The sequence below is a fragment of the Ranitomeya imitator genome, chromosome 5 (genome assembly GCF_032444005.1).
Source record: "Ranitomeya imitator isolate aRanImi1 chromosome 5, aRanImi1.pri, whole genome shotgun sequence".
In the NCBI taxonomy this organism is placed as follows: Eukaryota; Metazoa; Chordata; class Amphibia; order Anura; family Dendrobatidae; genus Ranitomeya; species Ranitomeya imitator.
In genome coordinates, this window is record NC_091286.1 from 669,094,789 (window position 1) to 669,111,021 (window position 16,233).

At 47.3% G+C, this 16,233-nt stretch overlaps 1 protein-coding gene across 1 annotated transcript in view; it reads right to left on the bottom strand.

Moving 5' to 3' along the window:
* The window catches only part of LOC138638740 (cytochrome P450 2B4-like), a 421,931-nt gene that overhangs the window by 303,716 nt on the left and 101,982 nt on the right, over positions 1-16,233 (bottom strand). The window contains exon 5 of the mRNA XM_069728285.1: positions 11,055-11,243. Within this exon, the coding sequence (XP_069584386.1) occupies positions 11,055-11,231 (177 nt within the window). The 5' untranslated portion in view covers positions 11,232-11,243. The remainder of the gene's footprint in view (positions 1-11,054; positions 11,244-16,233) is intronic.

The following is a 16,233-nucleotide window of genomic DNA, read 5'->3' on the forward strand; positions in this document are numbered from 1 at the left end:
TCATAGTACAATAAAGTGTCTCTGGCGGTGGTGGTGCGCACCCAACGTCAGACACACCGTTGTAATATGAGGGGCCCTGTGCCTGTACCGCCGGCCACAAGACAGTTCCCCCCCCCAGCTCAAACAGTGCTCTACCACTAGCAAAATTATCTCTCACAGCTTCACCAATGTGTAGTCTAGCCGCTGACATCCTTCAATGCCTGGCACTGACAATACCATTGTTTTGACATTTTTGTTATGTTAGGCCTTCGAAGCCTGTCTGCGGTCCCTTCTTTCTACAACTACTACACTGACCAGGCCACTGCTGGCCGTGTTACCCTGGAACCAATTTAAAAGTGCCTACAGTCAGCCCAACTTTGTTATGTTAGGCCTTCGAAGACTGTCTGCCGTCACTCCTTCCACTAGACTTCCACTGACCATACACTGCTGCCCATGTACCCCTGGAACCAATTTAAAGTGCCTACAGCCAGCCCAATTTTGTTATGTTAGGCCTTCGAAGCCTGTCTGCGGTCACTCCTTCCACTAGACTTCCACTGACCAGACCACTGCTGCCCGTGTACCCCTGGAACCAATTTAAAAGTGCCTACAGCCAGCCCAAGTTTGTTATGTTAGGCCTTGGAAGCCTGTCTGCGGTCACTCCTTCCACTAGGCCTCCACTGACCACACCACTGCTGTCCGTGTACCCCTGGAACCAATTTAAAATTGCCTACAGCCAGCCCAATTTTTTTATTTTAGGCCTTCGATGCCTGTCTGCGGTCCATTCTTTCAACTACTACTACACTGACCAGGTCACTGCTGTCCGTGTACCCCTGTAACCAATTTAAAATTGCCTACAGCCATGTGTTATTATTTTAGGCATTCGATGCCTGTCTGCGGTCCATTTTTTCAACTACTACTACACTGACCAGGTCACTGCTGCCCGTGTACCCCTGGAACCAATTTAAAATTGCCTACAGCCATGTGTTATTATTTTAGGCCTTCGATGCCTGTCTGCGGTCACTCCTTCCACTAGGCCTCCACTGACCACACCACTGCTGTCCGTGTACCCCTGGAACCAATTTAAAATTGCCTACAGCCATGTGTTATTATTTTAGGCCTTCGAAGCCTGTCTGCGGTCACTCCTTCCACTAGACTTCCACTGACCAGACCACTGCTGCCCGTGTACCCCTGGAACCAATTTAAAAGTGCCTACAGCCAGCCCAAGTTTGTTATGTTAGGCCTTGGAAGCCTGTCTGCGGTCACTCCTTCCACTAGGCCTCCACTGACCACACCACTGCTGTCCGTGTACCCCTGGAACCAATTTAAAATTGCCTACAGCCAGCCCAATTTTTTTATTTTAGGCCTTCGATGCCTGTCTGCGGTCCATTCTTTCAACTACTACTACACTGACCAGGTCACTGCTGTCCGTGTACCCCTGTAACCAATTTAAAATTGCCTACAGCCATGTGTTATTATTTTAGGCATTCGATGCCTGTCTGCGGTCCATTTTTTCAACTACTACTACACTGACCAGGTCACTGCTGCCCGTGTACCCCTGGAACCAATTTAAAATTGCCTACAGCCATGTGTTATTATTTTAGGCCTTCGATGCCTGTCTGCGGTCACTCCTTCCACTAGGCCTCCACTGACCACACCACTGCTGTCCGTGTACCCCTGGAACCAATTTAAAATTGCCTACAGCCATGTGTTATTATTTTAGGCCTTCGAAGCCTGTCTGCGGTCACTCCTTCCACTAGACTTCCACTGACCAGACCACTGCTGCCCGTGTACCCCTGGAACCAATTTAAAAGTGCCTACAGCCAGCCCAAGTTTGTTATGTTAGGCCTTGGAAGCCTGTCTGCGGTCACTCCTTCCACTAGGCCTCCACTGACCACACCACTGCTGTCCGTGTACCCCTGGAACCAATTTAAAATTGCCTACAGCCAGCCCAATTTTTTTATTTTAGGCCTTCGATGCCTGTCTGCGGTCCATTCTTTCAACTACTACTACACTGACCAGGTCACTGCTGTCCGTGTACCCCTGTAACCAATTTAAAATTGCCTACAGCCATGTGTTATTATTTTAGGCATTCGATGCCTGTCTGCGGTCCATTTTTTCAACTACTACTACACTGACCAGGTCACTGCTGCCCGTGTACCCCTGGAACCAATTTAAAATTGCCTACAGCCATGTGTTATTATTTTAGGCCTTCGATGCCTGTCTGCGGTCACTCCTTCCACTAGGCCTCCACTGACCACACCACTGCTGTCCGTGTACCCCTGGAACCAATTTAAAATTGCCTACAGCCATGTGTTATTATTTTAGGCCTTCGATGCCTGTCTGCGGTCACTCCTTCCACTAGGCCTCCACTGACCACACCACTGCTGCCCGTGTACCCCTGGAACCAATTTAAAATTGCCTACAGCCAGCCCAATTTTTTTATTTTAGGCCTTCGATGCCTGTCTGCGGTCCATTCTTTCAACTACTACTACACTGACCAGGTCACTGCTGCCCGTGTACCCCTGGAACCAATTTAAAATTGCCTACAGCCATGTGTTATTATTTTAGGCCTTCGATGCCTGTCTGCGGTCACTCCTTCCACTAGGCCTCCACTGACCACACCACTGCTGTCCGTGTACCCCTGGAACCAATTTAAAATTGCCTACAGCCATGTGTTATTATTTTAGGCCTTCGATGCCTGTCTGCGGTCCATTCTTTCAACTACTACTACACTGACCAGGGCACTGCTGGCCGTGTACCCCTGGAACCAACATCAGAAAATATAAAAATAAGTATTTTGCTTATAAAAAAGAAAATACTGGTGAGATATCAAATGCAGACATTTTAACATTAAAAACAAACACACAACTCTAATCTGGTACAGTACTAAAAATGGCCACCAGCTACAATTACTTTCTCCTGCAAGTAGTTAACTGAAAGTTTTTTTAAATTGAAAACACACATATGGCATCCACCGAGTGTTGTCCTGTCGCGTCTTCTTTATATTATTGCCGAGAAGATGCAAAATAATGAAAATAATAAAATCATTAATTACCAAAATAATAGAGAAAGTCAACACCACATTGCAAATAAACATTCATTCCAAATAAAGAAGCAGGGCGCGTCCGAGGGTGAGTATATACCTAATAAGAATATAATCACCCTCGGACGCGCAATGCTTATTTCCAACAGCCTTCCTTCCTAAGAATCAGCCCTTCCGTCGTGTAGAGAGACGTTGTGTTACACTCCAAGGTGTTCCCCAGGTTGCCTTTCCTGAGCTTCGATCTTCCGGCTCTCGTTTAGTAGTTCTTGGAAACTACTCTGCATTAGGCCTTCAAATTGGGTATGGGGTGTAGAGAGATGGTGTGTTCCACTCCAAGGTGTTCCCCAGGTTGCCTTTCCTGAGCTTCGATCTTCCGGCTCTCGTTTAGTAGTTGTTGGAAACTACGCTGCATTAGGCCTTCAAATTGGGTATGGGGTGTAGCGAGAGGGTGTGTTACACTCCAAGGTGTTCCCCAGGTTGCCTTTCCTGAGCTTCGATCTTCCGGCTCTCGTTTAGTAGTTCTTGGAAACTACACTGCATTAGGCCTTCAAATTGGGTATGGGGTGTAGAGAGAGGGTGTGTTACACTCTAAGGTGTTCCCCAGGTTTCCTTGCCATTGCTTCGGTCTTCCGACTCTCGTTTAGTAGTTGTAGAAAAGTACACTGCATTAGGCCATACAAAATGGGTATGGGGTGGAGAGAGATGGTGTGTTACACTCCAAGGTGTTCCCCAGGTTGCCTTTCCTGAGCTTCTATCTTCAGGCTCTCATTAAATTGTGGTTAAATGGAACAACTGCATTTGGCGTACTAGTTGGTTTGGGGCCTACTATCGGTGTCTGCCACTCCTTGCTGTTCTCCTCCACTGAACAAAGCTGTGCCGCCTGTTTACTACGGTTGCCAATTTTGAACTGCATTTCGACTACTTACTGATTTGGCCCTACTCTCTGTGTCAGCCTCTCATTCCAGTTGTCCTCCACTGCAATGCCCCCTGGTTATTCCTGTGTTACCAATTTTGAACTGCATTTAGCCCACTTTCTTCTTTGGGCCTATATCTGTGTTTCCACTTCATCGTGCCCATTGCCCAGCCAGTGATAGATGAGTCTGCTGGTACATTGACCCATAACGCAACATTCCCCGTGCACGCTACACAACAACATTGTGACCCTGCTGAAAGTCAGGTTGCTCTTCCCGCATACCATACCACCTTACACGGGGACAAAGAGGAAGGTGCAGATGAAAGTGCAGGTTCCTTCATCAGGTGGGGGGAGGAATACTAGTTGGCGACGTCACTGGCACAGGGCCTCTCATAGTACGCAAAAGTGTTGCTGCCGGTGGGAGGCGCCCCCGCCGTGCAAACACACCGCTGTACTTTGAGGGGCCCTGTGCCAGTGCCAATGCCAACGAGTGGGCCCCCCCTGCTTGCTCAGGTTCACAGCACTTGCAAAGTTGAAATACTTACCTCTCCCTGCTCCACTGCCGTGACGTGGTCCAGATTTCCTGGGCCCACTAATTACTTGAACCAGCCCTACCCCCCACAACTTTAGCCAAATGACCCCCAATTTCAAATGCCTTCCAATTATTATAAGGTAAATTACGCTTGACAAGCTTCATTAAGAAGAATGGATGGTTTTGACATTAAAATGGCCACTCTAGGTGTTTTCCTGGCCCCCACTCACTGCCGACTATGCTGCCCCATTGACTTGCATTGGGTTTCGTGTTTCGGTCGATCCCGACTTTACGTCATAATCGGCCGATTTCACTCGACCCGACTTTGGACATAGTCGGGTTTCGCAAAACCCGGCTCGACTCTAAAAAGGTCAAGGTCGCTCAACTCTAACATACAGACATACATATACAAGCAAGCATATACACACATACAAGCATATACACACATACAGGCCCGGCGTCAGCACCTGGCGTACCCGGGCAAGTGCCGGGGCCCTGTCGAGACAGGGGGGCCCATTCAGGGCCAGCATTAGGGGCAGGCAGCTGCCTAGGGCCCCCGCTTCCCCAGGGGCCCTCAGCTAGCGGTACATCATGCAGCCACTATAAGGCATCTGTGAGGCAGAGGGGCCCGCCTTTCGCCAGCGCCAACTCCCCCGCCGCCTCATTGAACTATACCGGCATCTGTCGGTAAAGTTCAAAGCAAATGATGGAGGAGAGAGCGTCACCTGATGCTCCCTCTCCCATCATTCCCCTCTCTGCCTCTGACACTGCCACTGCGGGTGCACAATGACGTCATCGCACACTCGCTGTGTGTCAGGCAGTGCAGTGGCAGCTGCGAGACCGGAGCAGGGAGCAGCGCAGGCACGTTGAGAGGTGAGGACTAGGGTTGAGCGAAACGGGTCGGCCATTTTCAGAAGTCGCCGACTTTTGGCAATGGCGGGTTTCATGAAACCCTACCCGACCCCTGTGTGGGGTTGGCCATGAGGTCGGCGGTCTTCTGAATCTGGTATCGGAATTCCGATACCAAGTTCCGATATGTTTGCAATATCGGAAATCGGTATCGGAATCCATATTTAAGTGTAAAATAAAGAATTAAAATAAAAAATATTGCTATAATCACCCTCTGACGCGCCCTGGTACTAACCGGCAGCCTTCCTTCCTTAGAATCAGCGCGTGAAGGGCCTTAGATGACGTCGCAGCTTGTGATTGGTCACACGACCGCCCATGTGACCGCTCGCGCGACCAATCACAAGCCGCGACGTCACCGAATGTCCTTCAAGCGCTGATTCTTAGGAAGGAAGGCTGCCGGAAAGAAGCAGGGCGCGTCCGAGGGTGAGTATATACCTAATAGGAATATACTCACCCTCGGACGCGCCCTGGTACTAACCGGCAGCCTTCCTTCCTTAGAATCAGCGCTTGAAGGACCTTCGGTGACGTCGCGGCTTGTGATTGGTCGCGCGAGCGGTCACATGGGCGGTCGCGCGACCAATCACAAGCCGCGACGTCATCTAAGGCCCTTCACGCGCTGATTCTAAGGAAGGAAGGCTGCAGGTTAGTACCAGGGCGCGTCAGAGGGTGAGTATAGCAATATTTTTTTATTTTAATTCTTTATTTTACACTTAAATATAAATCCCATGGCCTGAAGGAGAGTTTCCTCTCCTTCAGACCCTGGGAACCATTGGAAACCCAATGCACTGCATTGGGTTTCGTGTTTCGGCCGACCCCGACCCCGACTTTTTTATAGGATCGCCCGATTTCACTCGACCCGACTTTTGAAAAAGTCGGGTTTCGTGAAACCCGACCCGATCCTATAAAAGTAAAAGTCGCTCAACCCTAGTGAGGACGAGTGTTTTTTTTTTTTTGTAACTATACCAGTGAGTACTTGGGGGAGGGAGGGGGGCTATGCTATTTACTACATGTCTGTGCTATATACTACACGGCTGTTATATACTACGTGGGCTGTGCTATATACTATATGGGCTGTTATATGCTATGTGGGCTGTGCTATATACTACATGGCTGTTCTATATACTACGTGGGCCGTGTTATATACTATGTGGGCTGTTATATGCTACGTGGGCTGTGCTATATACTATATGGCTGTTCTATATACTACATGGGCCGTGTTATATACTACATGGGCTGTTATATAATATGTGGCTGTGCTATATACTATTTGGCTGTTCTATATGCCACATGGGCTGTTATATGCTACGTGGGCTGTGCTATATACTATGTGGCTGTTTTATATGCCACATGGGCTGTTGTATGCTATGTGGCTGAGTTATATACTACGTGGGCTGTGTTGTATACTACATGGCTGTGTTATATGCAATCATGAATCGTGCTATGTGTTAAATGGGGGGCCCACAGAGACTCTTTCGCCCGGGGCCCTCAAAAACCTGGAGCCGGCCCTGGCTGTGCTATATACTATATGGGCTGTTATATGCTATGTGGGCTGTGCTATATACTACATGGCTGTTCTATATACTACGTGGGCCGTGTTATATACTATGTGGGCTGTTATATGCTACGTGGGCTGTGCTATATACTATATGGCTGTTCTATATACTACATGGGCCGTGTTATATACTACATGGGCTGTTATATAATATATGGCTGTACTATATACTATGTGGCTGTTCTATATGCCACATGGGCTGTTATATGCTACGTGGGCTGTGCTATATACTATGTGGCTGTTCTATATGCCACATGGGCTGTTGTATGCTATGTGGCTGAGTTATATACTACGTGGGCTGTGTTGTATACTACATGGCTGTGTTATATGCAATCATGAATCGTGCTATGTGTTAAATGGGGGGCCCACAGAGACTCTTTCGCCCGGGGCCCTCAAAAACCTGGAGCCGGCCCTGCACACATACCATGCATACACATATATACAGACATACACATAAAAACATATTTACACACATATGCCATGCATACATACACATACAGGCATATACATACACACATATACCATATACACGTACAGGCATATATACACACATATAAATTCATATGTACACATACAGGCATACACATACAAGCATATGTACACACATATACCATGCATACATACACATATATACCATGCATACACATATATACCATGCATACATACAGGCATACACATACAGGTATATACATACACACATATACCATGTACACATGCAGGCATATGCATACAATCCGTATATAACCACACACACACATTCGGGGTGTTAGGACCCTACCTTGGCTTGTTTGCAGCCCAGCACAGGCATTATTGAAGCACTGCACTGCAGTGACTGCACTCCTATACCGGAAGCAGCAGTGCAGGGCACACAGAATGATGTCACTTTAAGCAGACCCAGCTGTGGCCGAGTCTGCTAGCTGTGACTCTGCTGGGCGTACGACCCCCTGCTGTTCTCCTGCTCCCTGGCCCAGCTCTCCAGTCTCCACTGTGTGTGCATCGCGGCCGTTAAGCTACACCCACATTTAAAGGGCCTGCAACATTTTTTTTCCACTTCCTCTCCTGCTCTTCTCCAGGGGCCCACCGGGGAAGTCAATAGCTTGCGGTGACGTCGCGGCTTGTGATTGGTCGCGGCCGCGACCAATCACAACCCGCTACGTCTTTGAAAGCCATTAACGCGCTCATTTTTAAAAATGAGCGCGTTAATAGCTTGCGGTGACGTCGCGGCTTGTGATTGGTCGCGGCCGCGACCAATCACAACCCGCTACGTCTTTGAAAGCCATTAACGCGCTCATTTTTAAAAATGAGCGCGTTAATAGCTTGCGGTGACGTCGCGGCTTGTGATTGGTCGCGTGGCCGCGACCAATCACAAGCCGCTACGTCTTTGAAAGTCATTAACGCGCTCATTTTTCAAAAATGAGCGCGCTAATAGCTTGCGGTGACGTCTCGGCTTGTGATTGGTCGCGTGGCGGTCACATGGGCGGCCCGCGACCAATCAGAAGCCGGGACGTGTTTCTCAGGTCCTAAAAGCGCTGATTTTGAACAACGAAGCCTGCCGGTTACCCGCGGACTCACCAGGGGCCGCCGGAGAGGTAAATATATCAATATTTTTTATTTTAATTCTTTATTTTACACATCTCTATGTATCCGATACCGATACCCGATACCACAAAAGTATCGGATCTCGGTATCGGAATTCCGATACCGCAAGTATCGGCCGATACCCGATACTTGCGGTATCGGAATGCTCAACACTAGTAATCAGTTTTTAAAATGTGAACACTCCTGATTGCGTGTCCATCTGCTGTATTGGGTGTAGTGAAAGACCTGTTGGTCCCTATTATATTATTTCTACTGTGGTGAAATTGATGCCACTTTGGTGGTGTAAGGTCCTCATTTGTTTAAATGTGAACACTCCTTGTTGGGTGTCCATCTGCTGGATTGGGTATAGTGGAAGACTTGATGGTCCCTATTTTACTATTTGCACTATGGTGAAATTGATGCCACTTTGATGGTGGCTGCCAATAATTTTTGGAAATGTGACTACTCATGGTTTGGTCGATTTCATGCGTTCTGTCTGTAGCAGTAGGCCTCCAACACCATCAGGCCTCCACCACCTTGGACTCAACTACCCGTGTTACTATCCTTAAATTTTTCTGATAATGGTAGTCTACAAAACTGATATTTGTGCCACCTGAGTGTGGCTCAGCATGAAAGCAGGCAGAGGTGTTGCATGTGGTATCAGGGATCCTAGCAAAGGGGCCGTATACCGATCCCTCACCGACATAGTCTTACTGTGACATTCATTGGAAAGATATAAATGCTGTCCCAGACTCCGATACCTCATGCCTGGTTATTTGCTGTGCCATGCTATAATCTGTACTGGGGGTGAAATTGGGCCAATTTCCTGGTGTCTGCCGCTCATTTGATGTGTTTTGGCAGCATTTGGTGCCTTTATAAGATATTGTGCATTTGTTTGTTTTTGCATCCCATTGACGTGAATGGTGTCCCGTAATGATCGTTGAATATTTGATGAATTAATCAGTGAATATTGCAAATTTGGTGAACGTAATCCGAACTGAACATTCAAACATTCGCTCATCTTTAGTTAGATTGCCTGCAAAGTAGATCGTGTCTGCTCGGCATACATGAATTGACTGAATTATGCGCTAAGTATCATAGATTTTAACTATTTTCTAGAGAAGAAATGCAATTCTACTTTCATATATTTCATGCTTACATGCTATAGCACTAAAGAGTAGGGTTGAGCGAAACGGGTCGGCCGCTTTCAGAAGTCGCCGACTTTTGGCAAAGTCGGGTTTCATGAAACCCGACCTGACCCCTGTGTGGGGTCGGCCATGAAGTCGGCGATCTTCTGAATGTGGTATCGGAATTCCGATCCCGATTCCCGATATGTTTGCAATATGGGAATCGGTATCGGAATCCATATTTAATGTAAAATAAAGGATTAAAATAAAAAATATCGCAATACTTACCCTCTGACGTGCCCTGGTACTAACCGGAACCTTCCTTCCTTCGAATCAGCGCTTCCAGGACCTGGCGGTGACGTCGCGGTGACGTCGCGGCTTGTGATTGGTTGCGCGGCCGCCCATGTGACCGCTTGCACGACCAATCACAAGCCGCGACGTCACCGCAACGTCACCGAAGGTCCTGGAAGGGCTGATTCGAAGGAAGGAAGGCTGCCGGAAAGAAGCAGGGCGCGTCCAAGGGTGAGTATATTCCTATTAGGTATATACTCACCCTCGGACGGGCCCTGCTTCTTTCCGGCAGCCTTCCTTCCTAAGAATCAGCCCTTCCAGGACCTTCGGTGACGTCGCGGTGACGTCGCGGCTTGTGATTGGTCGCGCGAGCGGTCACATGGGCGGCCGCGCGACCAATTACAAGCCGCGACGTCACCGCGACGTCACCGCCAGGTCCTGGAAGCGCTGATTCGAAAGAAGGAAGGTTCCGGTTAGTACCAGGGCGCGTCAGAGGGTAAGTATTGCAATATTTTTTATTTTAATTCTTTATTTTACACTTAAATATGGATCGCAGGGCCTGAAGGAGAGTTTCCGCTCCTTCAGACCCTGGGAACCATTGGAAACCCAATGCACTGCATTGGGTTTCGAGTTTCGGCCGACCCCGACCCCGACTTTTTTATAGTATCGGCCGATTTCACTCGACCCGACTTTTGAAAAAGTCGGGTTTCGTGAAACCCGACCCGATCCTATAAAAGTAAAGCTCGCTCAACCCTACTAAAGAGTACAATTAAATGTATTAGTCCAATTGGTATGAATATGGGATACATGCGCAGTACCTGGCCATAGCTGCCATTAAATTGATGGAGCTGTGCAGCTCCGCAACTGAGCATTTCTGACCCCAGAACAAGGAAGAGCTGATCGCACCCCCACAGATCAGACATTTATGACGTATCATTAAGGCTTTTTGAAAAGTTGCGGAATCTTATTACATTGGAATAAGATTTGAGGCACATTAATTCAAGGTATGAATTAAAAACCGTACAAAAGTATTAACAAGTAAAGCCATATGCAATCTTAACACTCCGCCAAGAATAAGAATCCCAATTTAATGCACAATACGTCAGTACATACAGCGGAGCATCTCTTACCTCTGTGAAAGACTTTTGGGGTTTTGATGGGTTGATCACATGCATATTTCCTATGATTGGTAAAGGCATAGGACCAGGAGGGAAGTTCATGGATTTTTTCTGGTTCTGAAAAGCTTTGACCAGAAATAAAATGACCACAAAGGACACAAGAACAGAGATGGGATCCACCATGACCATGTCTGCAAAAGCCTAGAAAACAGGGAAGAAAATGCAGGTAATTCAATATTCAGTATTCTCAGAATTAAGGAACCTCTCCAGAACTCTGCCACAGGAGCAACGATACAAAAATATCCTGGGAGGGTTGGACACTTTAAAGAAACAGTACAGACAACTAATACCCAGAAAATCCCAGTATTGGACTGAAAGAGTGGACCGTGACCCCAGGAAAATCAAATCTGTGTCTTCCTGTGTCCTGTACCCTTCCTCAAGTCCAACAATAGGCAAAAACAACATCAGCTCAGCCCTGAGTGTTCCCAGAAAAGCCACTTTCCCTTGTCCGGACTCACAGGGCATGGCGTCCATCAGTGGTGATATAATCTGAAAGCCACAAAACTTTCACAATAAATTCAATTTTCTCTCATGCGTAAATCTAATGAGAAATAAAATTTATAATTTAGAAAATCAGTTCCTTCGGTGCGTATAAAATATACCTTATAGTAAGTGCAGGCGGCTCCTCACCTCGTCCCCGTGGTCAGGTGAATCAATGCAGTCAATATAAGATCCACATAAGCTTTAGACAAAGACCTGCACTTGCGTTCATATTTATGACCTATCTGGTTCATGAAGTGAGTAATTAGCAGGTGTCGAAAAACAGAAGCTTAAAAAATGGGACCCAACAAGCTTAATCACCCTCCCAAAACAGTCAGACAGAATATTAATGACATAAAGACAAACAATAAAATCATCTATTCTCTAAGTTATCCCAAGGAGCCCCAACCGTCCTCGCTTATAGCTGGTCTACAGGTCAACAAAGGAAAAGCTGGGAGTATTGTCATTGTGAACATCTTAAGGCTATGTCCTCATGCAACTTTTTTAAGTGTGGTTTTATTTTGCAATTTTTTGGGGGTACAGATTACATGTCTGCTTGTTTAATAAAGTTAGTTTAATTCTCCAAAAATCCTTGTTGCATTTTTTTTTTCAATTTCCCATTGGTTTTTATGGGTGCAAAAATCCCTGCAAAAAGCAGGACAAAATGGCAGGTTTCCTCACTTTGGCATCATTTTCATCACTCATGTCTTCCTTGATACATTTAGATTTCCTTGATACATTCTATTCATTTTCTACCAAAGCATATATCTTTGGCTAGTAATAGATGAAAAACAACACTGTGTGAAAATACCGGTCTCCTTTCTCATTTTCCTACTAAAAAGTACAAATTATTTCTGAATGAGCGCACTGATTCCCATTTCACCCGTTATACCCTTGTCATCTGCCATCTTCAAAAGACTTGAAAATTAAAAAAACAACAATATTCCTCACTAGTGATGAGCGAACGTGCTCGCCTCTAATCGTTACTCGCCCGAGTATCACTATGCTCGGTCTACTCGGCAAGCATCGAGCACTTCCAGGATTACTTGGCGGGAATTTAACAAAACCCCAAACAAAATTTAATACAGACTGTTAGGTCAGGCTGAGGACTGGTGTTTGTGTTTGAAAAATTGCAGCTTTGCAAGCATACTTATCAGATATAGTTTAGCTCTAAGTAAATACATTTGTGTTGAGCTTTAGAAATAGTGCAGTAGTCCATTTAAAATGGTAAAGGCAAGGGATGGGGAAGTGGACGTGATGATGATGGTGCATGCAGAGGATGAGGCCGTGGCCAAGCTGAAAGTGGGCCACAACAAAGACCCACATCTTCTCGCTCGACCATCCTGTCCCAGATTCTAGGGGACCGCAGCACACCACTATTGAAGCCAGAGCAGTGTGAAACAGTTGTTAGTTGGATAGCGGATAATGCTTTCAGTCACTTACCCACCACCACCACCACAATGTCTTCCACACGGTCAAGTCTGAGTAGCCGTGAGTGTGGCCCAGATATTCCTCACCCTGATCCTCCTTTCTCCCACCATGCCAAGTGCCCTATGCCAACTGACCCCACACTTGGACACTCCGAAGAGCTGTTCAGTTTTCAAACTCAAGATTCCAGACTCTCGGCCAGTCAAACTGAAGTAAGGCCAGATGAGATCGCATGTAGCAATGCCCAAAGCTTTGACCAGCCACAGTCACACGAAGGTGATGGTGAGAAAGTGTTACAAGAGGTGGACGATGATGAGATACAATTGCCAGAAAGTCAGGATGTGGAGCAGGGTGCGGATATGGAAGACAAGGTGGTGGATGACACCCAACCTGGCAGGAGGACATGCAGAGTGAGGGCAGCAGCACACATGGGAAAGGAGGCCTATCCCCCCAACAGGCAGGGAAAAGCAGTGTGATGGCCACATTCCAACTGTTCGATCTTCCTGAGTATGGTTATTTTTTAAACACTCTGTCGATAACCCCAAACAGACCATTTGCAGCACCTGCCATGCCCGCATCAGCAGGGGTAGCAAAACAACCAGCCTGACCACCACCAGCATGATCAGGCACATTGCAGCAAAGCACCAGACTTTGTGGGCCAAACCTCAGGATTCAGGAACACTGTCTGAGGTGACAACACTGCTTCTTCCACTGTTTTGCGTAGAAGCCAATTCCCAGTCCACCGTGCATGTGAAGATGCCTCCTGCCCTGCACCTGTTGTTGCCCACAGTCAAGCAGCACCATCATCAAGCCCATCCACATCCTTGTCCCAGCACAGCCTTCAGTTGTCTATACCCCAGTCTTTGGAACGCAAGCAGAAATACCCAGCCAATGCCCCACAGGCCACAGTCCTAATTTCTAACATTTTTCTTCTGCTTGAGCTAGAAATGTTGCCTTTTAGGCTAGTTGAGACCGAAGCTTTCTGCAACCTGATGGCGGCAGCCGTCCCAAGATACCCGGTCCTCAGTTGCCATTATTTCTCCCAGTCTGCCATACAGGCATTACACCAACATGTGTTCCACAACATTACCCGTGCCCTCAACAATGCTGTTAGGGAAGGGAAAGTCCACCTAACCATGGACACGTGGTCAAGTGCCTGTGAGCAGAGATGGTTCATCTCACTGATGGCACACTGGGTTAACATAGTGGAAGTAGGGACCAAGCCGGCCCTTGGGATGAAACACATCCTCCCCACTCTGAGGATTGCTGGCCCTACGCCAGTCAGGGTTGCCCCCACAGTCTACAGCTCCTGCACCTCCTCCTCCTTCTCTTCATCCACCATCTCTGAAATCAACACAAGAGCCAGAAGTTGGAAGCACTGCCTCAGCCAAGCGGCAACAGGCTGTACTGAAGCTGACAAACCACACAATCAAGAAGAGTTGTGAACAGCGCTAAAAGAGCAGTCAGATATTTGGATGACACCTCTGAACCTGTAGCCAGTAGCCAGGCATGGTCGTGTGTGACAATGGCTGGAACCTGTTGGTGGCTCTGAGGCAAGGTGAGCTCACACACGTACCTTGCTTGGCCTATGTGCTTAACCTTGTGGTTCAACGTTTTCTGAAAAGCTACCCGGAGCTGCTGGATCTGCTAGTGATAGTACACCATCTGTCTGCCCATTTTAGAAAGTCAGATACAGCTTCAGCCACCCTTGCCATGCTTCAGCAGCGTTTACAGCTTCCAGCTCACTGACTGGTGTGTGATGTCCTTACACAATGGAACTCTACGCTGCATATGTTGAAAAGGATTTGTGAGCAGAAGTGGGCAGTTGTTGACTACCAAAATGAACAAGGCTGTCGATATTCAGTTCAGACTCCACACATAAGAACTCAGGAGTGGACATGGATGTCAGACATATGTACCATCCTCCAAAACTTTGAGGACTGCACCAAGATGTTGAGCGGTCATAGCGCTATAATTAGCATCACCATCCCTCTTCTCAGCATTCTGAAAACCTCTCTGCTCACAATTAATGAGGATGCATTACAGGCAGAACACGAGGACATGGAGCAAGGAACCATACAGGGGGATTACACTCCGCCCAGCCTCATGTCTTCTCAATGTGTATTGGTAGTCAATGAGATGGAGGAGGAAGAACAGGAGCTACTTTCATGCGCTATAACCAGTATTACAAACACAGCTGTCATACCGTCTGTTCAGATGGCTTGAGGAAAGGGAAGAGGAGGATGAGGAGGAGCAGGACAGCATGGTCAGTCGTCATGTTGGTGAGGACATGGAAGTCTTGCCTGTTAGCAGTCTGGCACACATGGCTGACTTTATGTTGCGCTGCATTTCACGTGACCCTTGCATTATAAAAATTTTGGGTGACACTCATTACTGGTTGGTGACACTTCTAGACCCACGCTACAAGGAGAACTTTCAATCTCTTCTACCAGAGGCAGAGAGATGTACTAAATAGTGATGAGTGAACGTGCCTGCCACTACTGGTCACTTGCCCGAGTATCACTATGCTCGGTGTACTTGGCGAGCAGCAAGCATTTTCGGGATTATTCGGCGGTAACTGGTGTCTCCACCCAGCATTTTTGGTGGACTTTAGAGACCCAATCACAGTGCAGGGATTGTCTGTCAGGCCATGAAACGCTGAAGCCATCTTTTTTCTGGTCATGCAGTGATTGGCTGGGCCGCACAGCATCATCCCGAGTATAAGAGACCTGGCGCCGCCCTGCTCACTGCATTCTTTTGTTCCTGATGCAGCGGGAGTAGGGTGAGCTGGAGCCTAAATAGGGTCAGAATCGTGGTATTTAGAGGTAGTGTAGGTCTGCAGCTGTTAAATCCACAACTCCTGAGAAACCAACATTCCTTTTTAGGGCTAATTCGTGGGTTCTGATATTGCAGCGCTAGGCAGGCAGGGCACAGCATATCCACATCAGTGCAAGGCCTGCAGGCACTGTATGTGCATCCATTGATCCCACTGCATCCTTCCCAAAGCTCCATAACTGCCTGCTGCTGCAGCTTATTTACTGTCTATATACCTATTTTTTTTCTCCAAAAATTCCCCCCCCCCAAAAAAAAATATATGCAGTCTGTTCTGTCAGACTGAGGCCTGTTGAAAAATTATAGTTTGTCAGGCATATGTAGCATAGTTGTGGGTGCTACCCTTGTGCCCTTTTTTCTTGTTGTTTTAAATTCACCGAAAAAGGCCTCA